Below are 17,247 nucleotides of genomic sequence, written 5' to 3' on the forward strand. Positions count from 1 at the left end.
CTAAATTTAACTAATGCAATCCAATTAACCAATCTGTACAATTAAGTAAGCCCAAACCTTTCCAAGGAATTGAGAAGGAGTAAGGTCCATTGGCCATACACGCCATAAGATGATAAAAATGCACAAAACGAATTAAGCTTCTTTTCATTTCCACGCAACGTGAGTTTCCCAATTTTACAGGAAAAAAGAGGATCGCGATAAAGCAATAGAATACAAACTTAGAAATAGGATACTATGGAAGACTTAGAAACTTCCCACTGACTTTCACATTACATATAACCAACATAATGATACAACACATGCATAAAACAAATGCCAATTGATATAGCATCTTTTCTTGCTTCACTCGTGCGGGCTCCTCCTTTAAACGTCTATGTTTCACCCTTTGCATCTTCATTTTCGCTATCAGTGAGCTCACATCAACCTCATCGCACCTCAATTGGCTTGATTCACATAGTGCTTGATTTCTTTCAAGGAGGTCGACTATCATGTCCCGAGGTCAACTATCATGTCTCTCGCTCGATCCGGTATCTTCGGGTCAATCCACATGAAGAAATCACAGCAACCTGGAGCATCAAACTTAGCACATCCATAAAACCTTCTTCCTGCGTTTTTCCGTGTCTTTACAGTAAGAATTAGTGATTGAAAACCACAATAGCAAGTTAGCTCTGACTCGAACTTATTAGGAGTTACACTACTTGATTTAGATGTTGGTGTCCTCATTCTTCTTGTCGCCATATTAACAAAGCATAATAAGCCGCAAACTAGCAAAACCTACATTGTAGGAGAATAGAGGCAAGTATAAGGAAATCTGCTCCAGCACAACTCATTTAGGAAGCACAACCCATATTAACAACATTCAACTTATTACCAATTTAGAATCTGCTGCAGCACAATCCATTTAGGAAGCCAATCCAGCACATCCCACTTTCGCTACCATAAAACATGTATAATGAAATTTGCAATAATATCACATTTATCTCAAATGCTTTCACAATAATCACATCTAGAGAATGCAACTGAAATCAAGCTAACTTGACATGCTGAATTGGGTCACCAAATATCACAATACCGATCACTATTAGTTTAAGAAAAACATTAAGTTAACTTGACATGTTCAATTGGCAGAATCATATACACTATTGGGGAAATCTGCAATAAAACATGTGTGCTACCATAAAACGTCAGCAATCTACAATAATATCACATCTACCTCGAACAAATTTCACGGTAACTTCACATGTTGAATTGGGGAAAAAAGCCATGCAAATGTAATAGATTTTGCTCTTTTTTTTCAATTACATCGCAACTTTTCGATCAAACCAGTCGATCGACGGGAATCATTAACAATTGAAGGATCGAAACAATTCATCAATGCTCGTTTCTTAGTCTCTCCACTGCAATGCATGATGACCCGACAAAGAGCATATCTTGAGCAACAAAAGAAGCGCAAAAAAAAAAGTAACGAAGGGAAGAAGAAAAATCGAATAGAAAAGGTGAGAGAGCAAAGCAAAGACACACTTTTATACCCAAATTCTGGGTTTGGTCCGCTCTTGCTCAAGTTTCGGATGTTTTCGCACAAAACCTCCTCTCAATAATTTCCACATCAACAAGCTACGGTCAAATCGACTGTGAAAATGCAAACAGTAGCACAGACGCAGCGAGGATACTTGTGAGGAGGAGAGTAGCTTAGAGATAGTGGCCGTCTCCATCATCAACGCCGTTCGACGCGCCATCGAAGCTCCCACGGAACGAGTTTTCGCACGTACCCACATTTGACGAAGACGAGAGCTCCCACTCGCAATGGGCGTCTGACCTCCAAAATCACGATGGGGATGGAGGTCCAACTCGTGAGGGGAGCAAATCGTGATATTCGTCGACCATAAGGGGCTTAGGGTTTCAGAGAAGTCGATTTGGGAAGAAGGAGAACGCAACTGCAGACATGAGGAAGTAGAGAAGAGACGGCGTCGTTTCTGGATATGTAAATTTTCCAAAACGACGTCGTTTTGCTGACATGGAGGAATTTCCTTGACCTAGTTGCCACATAGGAGAGAGAAATGATTAAAATAAGCCACGTCCACGTCAGCATTTTCCGTTAGTAAATTTGACGGTGTTAACTTTAGGAATCAATTTGATAAGTTTTAGGACTTGTTTGCACTTTTTACAAATTTTAGGACTCAATTGCACTTTTGTGACAAGTTTTAGGACTTCTAGTGAACATATCCCAAAAATCAACCAAGACTGTTTGCAAAATGATTTTGAAAATAAAGAGAAAAGGTACCGAAAGAGCGTTAAATTGTTCTGGCATAATTAAGTCTCCGAATCCATTGAATCTCTGTTTTGTAGAAGTAAAGTTGGGTTACTAATCAACCGGTGACTCCCGAATAAATTGATCAGCATGTTTAAATTAATTAAATGGAGTACCAAATTGCGATTGGTAGGGCTTAGGAGAGTCGGTGCTAAATGTTTAGGTTTAGTAATCCATTAGCTTTCCCTTTGGTGGTTTACCTCTGGAAAGGTCGTGACAACTTGGTGACTTCGCTGGGATAATTGAATTAAAATTTATAGTGGCTTAGGTTTAAAATCAACCAAGATTGCTAGCAAAATATTTTTGAAAATAAAGAGAAAATATACCGAAAGGGCAATAGATTAATCTAGCGTAACCAAGTCCCAAAATTCATTAAATCTCTAGTTTTTAGAAGTAAAATATTCTCCCGCATTTTACTTGGACGTCTAATCGGCCATAATTGATTAGTGGCGACTCCTAAAAAAAAAAGGATTTGCTTATTCAAATTGACCAAAATCGAGTACCAAATTGCGATTGGTAGGGCCATGCTAAGTCTTTGGTCTTGGTAATTCATCAGCTTTTCCTTGAGTGGTTCACTCCTGAGAAGGTCGCGAAAGCTTGCCGACTCCACTGGGATCTTGAATTAAAATTCATAGGGGACTTAGGCCTGCAATTGTTCCTTTCAAAAATAGCTTTGTCTGGCAGCGCAAAGACAAGGTACACCCCTAATATCATGTTAGATGTTCTGGCAAATGGGAGTTATAAGGAGAGTAGTCTTTGCTAATATTTGTTTTGCATAGAGATGTTGAGATTGAATGTTTACATTTCGATATTGAAGCAATGTTTACATTATAAATTGTTGTGCATGTTTTTAAAGTTTAGCACTACACTGTTGCACACATAATCCGCCGCCGTATCTAGGCCACAATTAGGAATATTTAGGATTGTATTGAGAAGGATATGACTTCGAACATGAGCCGGAGGAGTAGAGGTTGCCCTTCTTAACCTCGAATCTTCTTTCTTGGTGTCAAAAGTGATTACCTTAGTCCGTGGGCATGCGTGACAATTGGTAAGCATTTTGACTGAGCCGAAGTTAAGAGAACCTGACTTGAATTCGCAAGCCAGTGATTAGTCAGATCATTCTTTTAGCCTCACCTTGTTAAGCCGTTTAGTTAAAAATCAAGCCTCCTGACTCATGCACATATCTATGCCATTCTCCTTTGGTGAAATAATTTTTCTTTTGCCCTTACACTATGCAATTTACTTATTTTTGTCATACTTTTTATCAGTCCATGACAATTTAGGTTAATCGCGTGTCTTGATCAATATAAAATGGGGAATACCAACATTCGATTCATCCCCGCTCCCAAGACGAAGCTCAAGGAGTGGCGGAATAAATTAGATCAAGAGGGCCAAATTTAGGTGGAGTCGAAGTTGAGCCAACTTATTCCTCTCCTGGATATTGATATTCAATGCGGTGCCATGCAAGCAATATCACAGTTATGATGCCCCAAGACGTCCACTTTCATATTTGGAAATTATGAGCTGACTCCAACTTTGAAAGAATATAGCATTGCCATCGGAATTCCTTTAGGATTTAAACCGGTTAGTCCACCTGTCGGGATAGAGCCTATATCAATCGTATTTGATTTTTTGAGAATTCAAGTAGACGAAGTGAAAAGAGTTGTGAAACATAATTGCAATGTATGTCCACTCTCTTTCCTAACCGAATGCTTTAACAAGGCTTCAACATTTCAAATGAATAGGATTATCCTCTTAGCTTTTTTTGGGTTCATAGTTTTCCCTTGCCGTAAAAATGCTATTAATCCCTCTATTGCATGGGTAGTCAAACAAGTGTGTGGTGGAATAAACTTTGTCAACACAATTCTAGCTGAAACATTCTTATCCTTCACCCGTTTTAAAGTAAATGGAGAAAAGACCTTTCATGCTCCACCTAAACTTTTGCAAATTTGGTTCTTTTCTCACATAAATGGATTTGATATTCTCATGGGTATAAGTAAAGTAAATAACTCAATTAAGAAGTTTGAACCCTTGAAAAGGCGTATTCCTGATAAGTCCTATTCTAAATGGATAGCTTTTCTAAAGAATACAAGTCCCTAAGGTTTCTTATGGCATGCTAAATAGTTCAAAGTTCGTGAGGCACACCTCTCCTATTCGAAGGATGATTCGATTCCACTACTGGGGATCACTAGTGCAACGACCTACTATCCCTATAGAGTGGTCCGTTAATCCCAAGTTTTGCAGGAAGTTCCACCTCCCCTTAAGATGGACTTATTCCAAGTTAGGTTTACTCGCAAAGATCATGACTACGGCGGTGATGTTTGTTGATACCTAAATTTTGATTACCCGTTCAGTAAAATTATTGCATAAAAAATTAGGGATTAATGTTTAGCCCCTAAACAAAAATATTTTTATTAAATTGCATAACATATAGACATTAGGTGCACTTTGCATTAGTATGGTCTATTAGAACATATTTTCTTTAAAAAAAATTAATTTAAAAAAATTTATTAATTAAAAAAAAGAAGGGAAAAAGGGGCGGAATTGGACCAAGCCGGGGCCGAGTCGACCCGGCCCCCTTTCTTCTTCTTTCCTTTCCGCCAGGCCCAACCCAGCCCACTCTCCTCTTTTCCCCCTCTGGCTCGGCCTATTTCGCCTATCTTCCTTTCCCTCTCTCCTTCACTGTGGATGCAGCAAGACCAGGCAAAGAGCAAAATGCTCCACAGCCACACAACTGCAGAGCAGAGCAAGCGCAGAGTAGAGCAAGAGTAGAGCAGGTGGCTGGCCACCTTAAAAGGAAGAAGAGAGAGAGCGTGCGAAGGGTTTTTTTTTCGGTTCTGGGGCAAAGGGACCAAGAAATAGGGCTAAGAGTGACAACCGTGAACAAGAGTGATTGAGAGAGAGCGAGGCAGAGTGAATACCTCTGGTAGCAGCAGCGCCTGAGCCCCGGCCGACGCCGCCTGAGACCCCGTTTCCCGGTAAGTCTTTGACCAAGTTCACCCCCCTTGTCTCGAGGATCCCGACTCAACGACACCGGGGCAGCCGGCTACGGCTTAATTCGTCTCGAGCCTACCTGTTAGCTTCCATTGCCAAGCTATGGGACCTCATCGACAATCGACCCTGCTTCTTGTCTCTGTGCCGCGAGTCGTGCCCCTGTTTTTACTATGTTTTTGGATGCGTAGACCGAAGCTCGCGGCCGCCCAGCTCACGCGAGCTCTAGCCACTGTCCGTCCATCGTTAGATTGTGGTATATTATGTCCTAGTTGTGTGTCGAGAGTCCCGGCCCCGAGTCGAGTCCCAAATGGGCGAGAAATCCTCGATTCGAGAGCGTGCACCACCTGTTTGATAAAATGCTTCAATGAGATTTAGTTTTGTTTCGTCGTTTTGGCCAAAACCAAGTCATCCGTGCATGTTGTGTTCAATGGTCGCGTACCTGTGATGGTTAGCGTTCTGGGCATCAGTCGTTTAGTCGTCGGCCACGATCGAGCCGCCGTGTTGTTTTGTTCATTTTTAGCCGAGGAGAGCACCCTCGGCCAGTGGCGTCAAAACCGGCCAAGGAACGGCGGCCTAGGTAGGAGCCGGGCCCTCGGCCTGAGCTGGCCGAAGCGACGCCGGAGCGCCGCCAGGCCGAGATGAGGCCGCCTCCATCGAAGTCCCATGAGGCCAAGGAATGCAGAGGGTCATGGTTGAGAAGGAGGAGAGTCAAGTGAGTTGAGGTGGGCTGGTGGTAGCTGGGTCAGAGCTGCAGCCAGGCTGAATGAGTCGAGCCGGTTTCCTATTTAGTTCCTTTTTTAAGTTTTGTCGGACTGGGCTCATTCATCGAGCCCAATCCCGCATGGACCCGGGCCCGGGTCCGTTTATTCTATAATATATTCTTTTATTATTTTAATAGTTTACTATTTAAAAATATCAAAAAATGGAAATTGGGCTTTGGAATTGCCTTTCCTTGCATGTTTTGCGTGATTAATGCCATGCTTAATTGCACGTTGTTAGCTTCGAACGTTTTCAATTGCGTGTTTACTTAGAGGCATGTTAGGCCTTTGTTTGAGCACTTTCGATGCATTGATTGTCGTTTCCTTAGCCTGGTTAGGATTAGAACCCTAAGATTGACAATCGATAGGAAGACAGCACAAACGCTTTAGGTAGTGTTTAAACAAGGTTAGGTACCAAAAGGGTACTAGTTATATAACTAATGTAATCAAGTCCCCGAACTCATTTAAATTACTGGTTCTTAGGAGTAAGGCGATTCTCCCGTCACTTTACTTAGATTTCTAATCAACCTACCCTAAACTGATTAGTGGCGACTCCTAGATAAAAATTGATTTGCATGTTAATAACTTGAACCTTAAGTCGTGAGTTGGTATAGGCTTGAGAGAGCCTGAGTTAAGTCATGGGTTTAGACTTAGCAATCCATTAGCCTCTTAACCCCTTGGCTCCTAAGGGCAACCAGAGGGAGGTCTCGACAATGTTCATTGCATCGAGAAGGCCTGGAATGAGTGTTGCAAAGAGAAGCTAGTTTGGCCCGAGGATGAATTGGAGAGGAAGGAAAAGATCTACTATGCCTCAACTCGCTACATTCACCGACATCAAATTCCAGCCGACTTGCTCCTGGTGATACCCAAGGTAGCAGTGAAGCTCACTCGAGAAGCCAAAATTAAGCACCTCAAGAGGAAATTGGAGAAGTTAATTCAAGTAAACTAACAGCTACGTCGAAAAGCGGTTTCCGATTGTATATAGATCAAGCTATTTGAAAATTATTAACATTTGTTATTTTTGGGAAAAACTATCAAAACAGTCATAAACCTATTGCAATTATGCAAATTCTGTTCTAAACCTTTTTTTGTGTCAATTTGATCTTAAACCTCTTGCATTTATACCAATTCAGTCCATTCGGCCAATTTTGGCCAGTCAGCGCTAACGTGGACGCCGGCCGGCCGGCCAACATTGACGTGGCAATTTTTTATTTTTATTTTTATTTTTTTGAATTTTTTTATTTTTTATTGTTTTTTCCTTTCTATTTTTTTTCTTTCCTTCTTCCTCTCGGTCCGGTGGCCGGACCGGCCAGGGGCTAGGTCCGACGAGGCCTTGTCGGCACTAGCGAGGGCAGAGCTCACCATGGCTGGGCAAGCTCGACCTCGCCCAGATCTGGTGAGATCGAGCCTTGCCATGGCTATGGGCGAGGTTGAGCTCACCTAGCCATAGTGAGCTCCGCCCACGCCTCCGCCCACGTCGTAGCTGGACGAGCTTGACCTCACCCAACGACAGCGAGGGCGAGCCTCATCAGTGGCCAGCGAGGTCGACCTCGCCAGCTAGCGGAAGAAGAAAAGACCAAAAAAAAATCAAAAGAAAAAAAATAATAAAAAATTTTGAAAAAAATTAAAAATAATATTTAAAAATTGCCATGTCAGCGTTGGCCAGCCGGCCGGCATCCACGTCAGGGCCGGCTGGCTAAAATTGGCTGGATGGACTTAATTGGCACAAAAAAAAGGTTTATGACTAAATTGATACAATTTCAATAGGTTTAAAACTATTTTGGTAATTTTTCCTTTGTGCTTCCATAGTTCATTGTTTTGAGTAATTTTTTGAATTTATTAGATTATTTTCTTTTACTATTTATCTTCTTTTTTCTTTTACTGTCCACCTTTTTTTCCTTTCTTTCCTTTTTACTAAATCTTGCATTTTTTTTTTGGTAAGGGTTAAATCTTGCATATTAAAACCAGCGTAACTGGATAAAAGAACTTCTTAGCTCTTCTTAGATCAATCGTCCCCCGCCAGCTTGTCAGGGGCCATGGCCTTCTTCGCCTCTATACTCTCCAAAATCGAAGAACTGTCCATCGAGTTACTAAACCGATGCCTCAGCCTCGCGCTCTTCTCTCCCAAATCGCCTTCACTCGCATTCTCATGCTTCGCATCGGATGGTCCCTACCTGTTGTCGAGCTTGGATACGAATTTCTAAATATCCATACAGGTACTGAGCAGATCCTCGAAGCTTTCGGAAGGCCCGGTCTCGAACGTATCGGACCCCAGATCTAGGTCCTTCGAGGTCCGAAAATTGACCTTGGATTGTGCTTGTTGGTGGTGCCCGTCACGCGGGGCAGCAAACGCTGGCACCGCTCAAAATTTTTGAGGAGAGCGAATGTGGGGGTTGTGGTTAGGGTTTGCAGGTGGATGTTGCATTTACATGGCTCGTTCTTCGTTGTGAGCTTCTCTGCGGGTCAAGGTGGTTTTCAGTTTCGTTCGTAATAGGAGATGCTGATCATTATGACTGAAAAAAAAAAGGAAAGATGAACAATAAAGGATTAAAAAAAGGACAGCAAAAGAATAAAGAAAAAACATCTGAAAAATTCAAAAACAAATTACTTCTCCGCGTCGTTTTGAGCCACCTCTTGTGCAACCATCAGTGTATATCAATGGGATTTGCCTATATGGTACAAATCATTTTATAATAAATGTCTGAGCCATTATTATTAGCGTTTCTTATCTTTAGAAGAAGTGGTAGATTACATGCGCAGTCGGTGATGTGTTTACTCCGCATCCTAGGGAAAGTAAGTTTTTCACATTAAGGTAAGTTTTTCACTCTTAACCCTAAACTTTTATCATTAGTGGTTAATAACCAATCGGAAATCAAAATTTGGGGTTGATCTTCCAGCTAGGAGATCAAACCACCATTCATCCATTCACTAATAAACCATTCAATTTGCAACTTCTTTCCTTTTCATTTTCGAAATCTTTTATGTTTGAGTTATTGCTCAAGAGACTTTTTGGTCGCCCTTGGTTTACCATATCAGATTCTCCCATTCCCATTAGCATTACACGCTAGGCTTCTAATTTTAAATTATGGAATAGGAGATTTAAGTGGAAGTTCCTTCTAACCTAACAAAGTAATATAAAAATGTCATGTCAATATTATTTTTCAACTTTTTTTTTTGGTATAGCGGGTCAAGTGAAATCCGGATCAACTTTCACGCATTTCAACTGGTCTATTTCCTAATGCGATTTTAAGGACGCACACTTTCACATCGAATTAATGTTTTTAGGATTTTACTCTTAGAGTGCTCTTAACAAAACTTTAAACTAAAATCACAAGGAGATGAGCAAATTTTAACATTTAGTTAATCATCTGATGAGAAAACATCATCTTTAGCAAAGATTTCACCGGTTACGATTCCACATTGCTTGGAAATCACCGGTTGTCTTTGCTTTTCTATTAAACTCGCAAAAGATAGACTCGGCAGAAGGTGTCAACGCTTTTCTATTATACCTGTAATAGACAGGAGACTCCTTTTCTATTTTAATCGCAGAAGACAGAGACTCCATTGAAAGGAGTCCTTGCTTTTCCATTAGAGTCAATGCTCCTTCGAGACTCGAATTCCTCATTGTTTGGAAATTGCGGGTTGTCTTATTATACACTTGCTGAAGACAGAGACGTAGTCAAAGGAGTCGACACTTTCTGGAGACTCGAACGTTGCCCCCGAGAAACACGACAGCTCTGCAACAACTCTGCAAAAGTCTGGTTATTTCTCGGTTATCTGGGTTGATGTGGTTTGTGAAGTATTAATGACGTGATAAATTTTTATAAGATATTTCAACAAATTTACTTAGTTAAGATTAAACCCTTCAATTATGCATGCAATTTTCATATTTACTAAATTCAAATTCTTTCGGTCATTTAGTATTACTGTGCTCTTTAAAAATGGTATTTTGGCCAGCCATTCGAATCCACCCAACCCGATAATGGATCTTTTAGGCCAAAAGTAGTGAGGTGGATGATGGCTGTAGCCTTCAATTCTTTAAGGTTTTACAAGATGCAACTTTTTATAATCTTGAACGTACTCTTATATCAATGTAAATTTAAAACTCAACTCAAGGTCTTTACAATTTTTAAACATTGAGATAAGATATCAATCCAAACAGAAAAGCACAATGGATTTTTTCAAATGTCTTATAAAATAATATCATATGCACTCAAACTAATAATGTGCCGAGCTTGGCGTGTCAAGTATGGTAGTTGCCTCTTGACCGCATGAGAGCCACATCAAGAATCATACTTGTGCAACCATCTATATATATATATATATATATATATATATATATATATATGTGTGTGTGTGTGTGTGTGTGTGTGTGTATCGATGGGATTACCTATATGGTATAAATCATTTGAAAGTAAATGTTTGATCTATTATTATTAGCATTTCTAATCTCTAGAAGAAGTAGTAGATTACATGTGCAGTCGGTGATGTGTTTGCTCTGCGTCATGGAGGCTGATTTACTAAAAATATGTGAGGGTTTATCTAGATTTGGGAGAATAGGAGATCTAAGTCCTAGAAGAGGAGGGTGCAGCGGAAGCTAAGTGGAATTTCGGATGTTATACTAGAACTCTCATTGCACTTATACCTACGTTTAAATTTACAGGGTTACTAACTTTTTTATATAAAAATATATGTTTCATTATATAGTAGGAAAAGTAAGGATTTTACACTGGGAAAAGTAATTTTTTCGCACTTAACCCTAAACTTTTATCATTAGTGGTTAATAGCCAATCGGGAATCGAAATATGGGTCGATCTTCCGGTTAGGAGATCAAAGTACAGTTCATCCATTCATTAGCAATCATTCAATTTGCAAGTTCTTTCTTTTTCATTTCTGAAAATTTTTATGTTTGAGTTATTGCTCAAGAGACTTTTGGGTCATCCTTGGTTTACCAAATCAGATTCTCCCATTCCATTCATTAGCAATCATTCAACAACTTTTAATTTTAAATTATGAAATAGGCGATTTAAGTGAAAGTTTCCTCTTACCGAACAACGTAATATATAAAATGTCGTGTCAACATTATTTTTTGATTTAGCTTTCCATTACACATTTAAGCAAGTTTCATATACTTGCTCATTGCTTGGAAATTGCCGGTCGTCTTATTATTCTTGCAAAAGACAGAGACGTAGTAAAAGGAGTCAATACTTATCCGAGACTTGAACGTTGCCCCTTGAGAAACATGACAACTATGGAACAACTCTACGGAAGTGATAAATTTTCATGAGATATTTCAACAAATTTACTTTCTTAAGATTAAACCCTTCATTTATGTTGTGTGATTTTCATATATAATCAAAATTCTTTAGGTCATTTAGTATGACAACGCTCTTTAAAAATGGTTTTTTGGCCACCCAACCCAATAATGGATCTTTTAGGGTAAAATTAGTGAGGTGGATGATGGCTCCAGCCTTTCATTCTTTAAGGTTTTACAATATGTAACTTTTTGTGATCCCAAACGTATTCTTATATCAATGTAAATTTGAAACAGTGAAGTAAGATGTCAATCCAAATGGAAAAGTACATACAATTTTGTTGAGAAAAATCCCTAATTAGTTTTGAAGAATGACAAAATAATCTGTTACTGATCAGAATTATACTTAAGTTATTTGATGCAGGTAAATGCTGAGTCATCAGACTTAGTCGATGAAAGGACTTTGTCATTAGATTCAAAATTACTCGCCAGATTTAATAAGTGTTATTTTTGGCAAGTTTATGCAGGACAATCAAATTGATATTTCAAAATATCCTAATTGACAATCACAAGATCGTTCCTTAACACAAAGAACTACACTTATGGAAATCTTGATTTGATTGTATGGGCGATCAAATCACCTGGAGATAATGGTTCTTCTTCTAATGGCTATGCATTTTCTTTTGGGAAGTTTTCTCCAACGGGTTGATTTGGAGATCAATCCTCTGAATACTGTCCAACGGATAGATTGGAAGTAGAGGAGTATAAAATGAATGCAAACGTCGTACAAGATGAACAACCAGAACCGAGAATTCCAAAGTTTGAATAGAACTTCGATCTTACACACTTGTGACTATTGTATTCCACGTTGTAACTTTAGAAAGAAAATTACTTGAGTGAAGAGTGTCCGTGATAGTGAAGTCTATCATCTGAGAAGCACTGCTCTTATAATCTTTTGGTGATTCAATAGTAAAACACAGCCAACAAGCTGCCAGCGTGGAGAGTGAACGTAGGCCTGATAAAGCCGAACCACTATAAAAATCTGTGTGCAGTATTTTCTATCTCTAAACTTTCATTTATTATTGCTGACATTATACTGCATACATATCTGTAAACGAGTTCGTGAAAACATCATCTTAGTCATCAGACGCAATCATCTGACGACAACTTATATACAAGTTTGTCATATGCATTCATCTGACATTGTTCATACGAGTTGTTGACCTTGACTATATTCATTCCGCACGTTTAAATCATATAATTTGATAAAATCACATATTCACCCCCATCTAGGTGAAAGCACTAGCCATAACAAATTTTTTAAATCTCTTACAAAATAATATGTCCACAAACTAATAATGTCTCGGGCCTAGCTTGTCAGGCATGGGGGCCGACCCTGTATAAAATGATTCAACACATTTTGTTTTGCAATCAATCGATCACGGTAGTCATAGTATCTGGGTAACGAGCCTGTTGAGTAATACTTCTATCAAAGAGAGACCCGAAACACCCAAAAAAGAAAAAATGGATCCTCCAAATCTCCTTCTCTTGCTTATTCTCATGTTTGCTTCCACCATAAACGCCCAATTCCCAGCGACCTACTGTGGTTCGACCGGCAACTTCGGTGCCAACAGCACCTACCAAACCACCATCACCACCCTCCTCTCCTCCATCTCGGCAACCAACTCCTTGTCCCTCTCCTACGGCTTCTTCAATGCCTCTGCCACTATCTCCGGCGCCTCCCAAATTCTTTACATCTTTGGCCTCTACTGTGGTGACTTAACCGCTGCAAGCTGCCGAGCCTGCCTCGATGCCTTGGCCTCCGACATGCACCGCCTCTGCCCCCTCCAGAACAAGGCACTCCTCTACACCGGGAACTGCATCATCCGGTACTCGAACGCCTTGTTCTTCAGTGCAGTCACGACAAAACCTACCTACATGGCAAGAACCTTTGACAACGTCTCGAGCCCGGACACATATGACACAGCGATGAGGAAGCTCCTGAACGGTCTATGGGCCGAGGCGGCGGGTGGCGGCTTGCTGAGAAAGTATGTGTCGGGGAATGAATCAGCAGGGCCTGACATGATCTATGCGTTGGTGCAGTACACACCGGACTTGACGGAGCAGCAATGCAGCGACTGCCTGGTGTTAGGCGTCCAGGCGATCAGGGATTGCTGTGACAGGTACACAGGAGGACGGTTCATGGTGCCTAGTTGCATGATCCTTTACGAGACCAATCATCGGTTCTTCGACCCAATCTGTGAGCCACTTCCGTCACTGCCACCGTCATCGCCGCCGTTTCTGCCGTCGCCATCACAAGAGGCAGATGTGCTGCCTCCACCACCAAGTATGTTGGCTCTTGTTCAGAAGTTAGGTACACGGCATTTGTTTCTTTTTTTTTATAAAATTATGTGGACTTCACGTGAGATTCACACAATAAATGCTTCATATGAGCTTAATCTACATCTTAATAAGCCATACGATTTTTTTATTTGATATGTGCTCAGTAGATCATGTAGTTTTTATTGCTTTTTGGGAAAAAAAAAGTGTCGGTTGGTCCATATTTTCGGCAAAATAACATATGTTTAATCTTTGATGCATCAACATGGACACTAGTCAACTATCACAGTCAGTCCATTGAATCACAAATTATGGCACTCATTGCTCGCAAGCTGTCGTATGAGATTGTAAGTCTAGGCTAGGGTAATGAATCAATAGCAGATATTCGTTACTTCTCATCATTCAATCAAAAAGAAAAGGGAAAGACAATTGCGAGGTGGGAATTGAAACATTGGTGACACGAACTCATATGAGATCTTCGACTATGACTAAAACTTTATACCATCCGTCATCGAAGGAAAAGAGCGGCTAAAACTTTCCAACTAGAGTGAGATAGAGAGGGAGAGAGAGACTCTACCAAGATGGCTCTATGAGCAGAAATTGGAGGGCCTATGGTAGGCTTAATCTTGAGGTCAGTGTGAATTTGTTCTTGGAAAGCAGAAACTAGAGAGCCGGCCAAGAAAGAGATCTTCTGGGAGAGTTCATCCTCCACCTTCTTTTTGCGTTGCATCCATTCAATAAGATCTGGTACTCCCTGTTGATTTAGATAATTAAATTAGAGTTTCAGAAACAGAATACTAAATCGTAATTTCTTAAGACAGGAAGCTATTATTGATGGAAGGGCATCAAAATCTCAACTTGATGAGCATCTTCCAAACCCATATGTTCCATTTTCATTTTTTTGATGCTTAGATTTTATTTATGTTGAATGGTCGGGCTTTGAATAAATTTGATGCCTACCTAGTTCGGCAGCTCCAAGAAGGCTCAAACAAAATATTAGGCTAATCCATTAGGATATGCACTAGGCCTGACTATTGGGCATATACTTTTGGAACTAAGTCCAAACCGAATTGACCCTTTTTTTTGCTGAATTCTAATATGTGATTGAAAGGGTATTTGTTAATCTTTTTCTTTGGTTCAAAAAGACGTTTTATTCGTTAAGATATAACTTGGTACCATTTGAACCCATGAAAGAGACTTAAGAATAAAGTAAGTCATTCAACTGTAGAGAACTATTTGCTAAGAATGATTTTATTGCACTTCTCTGATCTTGACAAGTCATCAAAAATTATCCTGTTAAGCATGAGAGAGAGAGAGAGAGAGAGAGAGAGAGAGAGAGCAGTAGACATCTAGATCGATCTGTTCTTTTTATAGCTTTGCAACATGAGTTTCGTTTCCACAGTTGTAATGGCACTTTAGTAATTTCTCCGGTGTATTACTTAGTAATCAGTGAGCAATGATGATAAACATAATGAGCCTTTGCTCTTGCAGTTGGAAAGAGCAATTCGACAAGGACTGTGTGGTCATTGCGGTCGTCACAAGTGTTTCTGCACTACTTGTCATCGGACTTTTCGTGCTCCTAAAATTGAAAAGGAAGATGAAGCAGACCAGACAAAGTTTTGAAGGCGAGTCTTTATCCTTTTGCATTCGAACAGCAACTGTTCATGAGGTTAAAAAAGATCATGAACATAATTAAGTTGACTAATAACAATGCTTTTGCACCGGCAATGTAGTAAAAGCTGCATCGCTTTCTACAATTAGGCCAAAAACTTTATAAGGGTTTAGGGTTTATTAGTAATACCGGCAGGTACAATTATATAAACTAGACGTTTGTGAAACTTTCGTCATGAAAACTATTTACCGCGTTTTTGTCTTTCTAGGTGAAGTTGTGCATGAAATTAGTACGGCGAAGTCGCTGCAATTTGATTTCAACACTATCAGAGTGGCAACGGATAACTTCTCTGATTCCAAGAAGCTTGAAAAAAGCGGTTTTGGTGCTGTCTACATGGTAATAATTAACAAAGCACATCCTCTACTATCTTGTATTCAAAATTTAAACAACCAAAATAGTCAATGATGACATCAATCTGATGCTCTTCGAAATGCTTCAATGTACAATCGATACATATGCACAAGGACCAAATTTGGTGAAATTCCAGGGTCAGTTCCCCAACGGACAGGAAATCACAGTAAAACGGCTATCGCAGAATTCTAGCCAAGGGTAAGTAGAATTCAAGAACGAGGTCATGTTACTGGCTAGGCTACAAGATAGGAACTTGGTCAGGCTCCTAGGTTTCTGTCTGAAAGGAGTCGAACAACTTCTCATTTACCAGTTTGTGCCCAATTCAAGCCTTGATCAGTTTCTATTCAGTATGTTTCTCTAGTTGTAATTCGTGAAATTAGATCCTCACAAAATGACTAATGGACGTATAACTGTGATTCCACCAAAACGTGTAGATCCTATAAAGCGTGCGAATCTCAACTGGGATAGGCGTCACAAGATAATAATAGGCATCGCTAGAGGGATGCTTTACCTACACAAAGACTCTCAATTTCGTATCATCCATCGGGACCTCAAAGCTAGCAACATTTTGTTGGACTCGGACATGATTCCTAAGATATCGGATTTTGGTATGCCGAGGCTATTCGAGTTGGACCAAACTCGAGCAGAGATAAACCGAATCGTGGGGACCTAGTAAGTGTTGTAACCTCCTAGAGCTAACGATTACCAAAAGAACAAAGCAAACTATAAATCTAATATGGTGTTGCTATTGTGATGCATAGTGGATATATGGCACCGAAGTATGTAATACACGGAACTTTCTCGGTCAAGTCAGATGTGTTCAGTTTTGGAGGGCTGGTTTTGGAGATTGTGAGTAGTCAAAGGAATACTATTTACCACATGGGCGATGACACAGAGGCCCTTATAGGCTATGTGAGTAAAAGCATACCTTCTCATTTTGCATAATATTCTAAAGATCAATATGCTCAATGTTTGTCAGATATTTGTAGGTTTGGAAGAATTGGAGGGAACGATCAATATCGAACATCATCGATCCCTCTATAAGTTCTGGTTCAAGTACTGAAATTTCGAGGCGCATCCACATTGGTTTATTATGTGTCCAAGAAGACGTGGCTAGCCAGCCAATGATGGCCTCAGTCCTTCTCATGCTTAATAGCCACTCGATCACTCTCCAAGTGCCGTCGAAACCTGCATTCTTCATGCACAGTGGCAATGAATTTGATATGTCATCCACGTATGATTATTCAAGGGTATCTCAGGTGGAGAGATCATGAAGCAAATCAAACCAGATCTCGAAAAAACAAGGCCTCTATGACTAAGCCATACCCACATTAGCCTTAGAAAATGGGAGATCAGCGTGCCCTGAGCATTAGTTTTTGGGTTTGTCGTGGTTTTCGAATCATCAAAATTACATTCTCATGATTTAGTACTTCCTCTAGATTATTGAGTTATATGTGATGGCCTAGGCAGCGGTGCACGGAGAGGAGGGATGGCGGTGCGTCCGCGCCTCGGTCCTCGGACATGCGCAAGGAAGGGGGGAGCCTCTCTTGTCCCACATCGCCTAGGGGGG

General features: G+C 40.3%; 1 protein-coding gene and 2 pseudogenes across 1 annotated transcript; 2 read left to right on the forward strand and 1 right to left on the reverse strand.

The window, feature by feature from the left end:
• Positions 1–232: 232 nt before the first annotated feature.
• Positions 233–738, reverse strand: LOC115673774 (uncharacterized; annotated as a pseudogene).
• A 12,024-nt stretch (positions 739–12,762) lies between these two features.
• On the forward strand, positions 12,763–15,387 carry LOC130134539 (cysteine-rich receptor-like protein kinase 29; annotated as a pseudogene).
• Positions 15,388–15,900: 513 nt separating this feature from the next.
• LOC115673821 (cysteine-rich receptor-like protein kinase 26) lies at positions 15,901–16,951 on the forward strand. The gene is made up of 4 exons (XM_056316052.1): positions 15,901–16,024; positions 16,112–16,349; positions 16,439–16,589; positions 16,667–16,951. The coding sequence occupies exons 1-4, from the start codon at positions 15,901–15,903 to the stop codon at positions 16,949–16,951; spliced, it is 798 nt and encodes a 265-aa protein (XP_056172027.1).
• Positions 16,952–17,247: the final 296 nt, after the last annotated feature.

This window comes from Syzygium oleosum, unplaced genomic scaffold (genome assembly GCF_021117445.2).
Source record: "Syzygium oleosum isolate NSW1041296 unplaced genomic scaffold, Sole_v2.1 Sole_v2.11, whole genome shotgun sequence".
Lineage (NCBI taxonomy): Eukaryota > Viridiplantae > Streptophyta > Magnoliopsida > Myrtales > Myrtaceae > Syzygium > Syzygium oleosum.

Excerpts from the sequence above, each read along its gene's own strand:
- LOC115673821 (XM_056316052.1), top strand. The coding sequence starts at position 15,901 with ATGTTACTGGCTAGGCTACAAGATAGGAACTTGGTCAGGCTCCTAGGT. Across the intron at positions 16,350-16,438 it reads AACCGAATCGTGGGGACCTA|TGGATATATGGCACCGAAGT; the intron begins GTAAGTGTTGTA and ends TGTGATGCATAG. Across the intron at positions 16,590-16,666 it reads CAGAGGCCCTTATAGGCTAT|GTTTGGAAGAATTGGAGGGA; the intron begins GTGAGTAAAAGC and ends AGATATTTGTAG.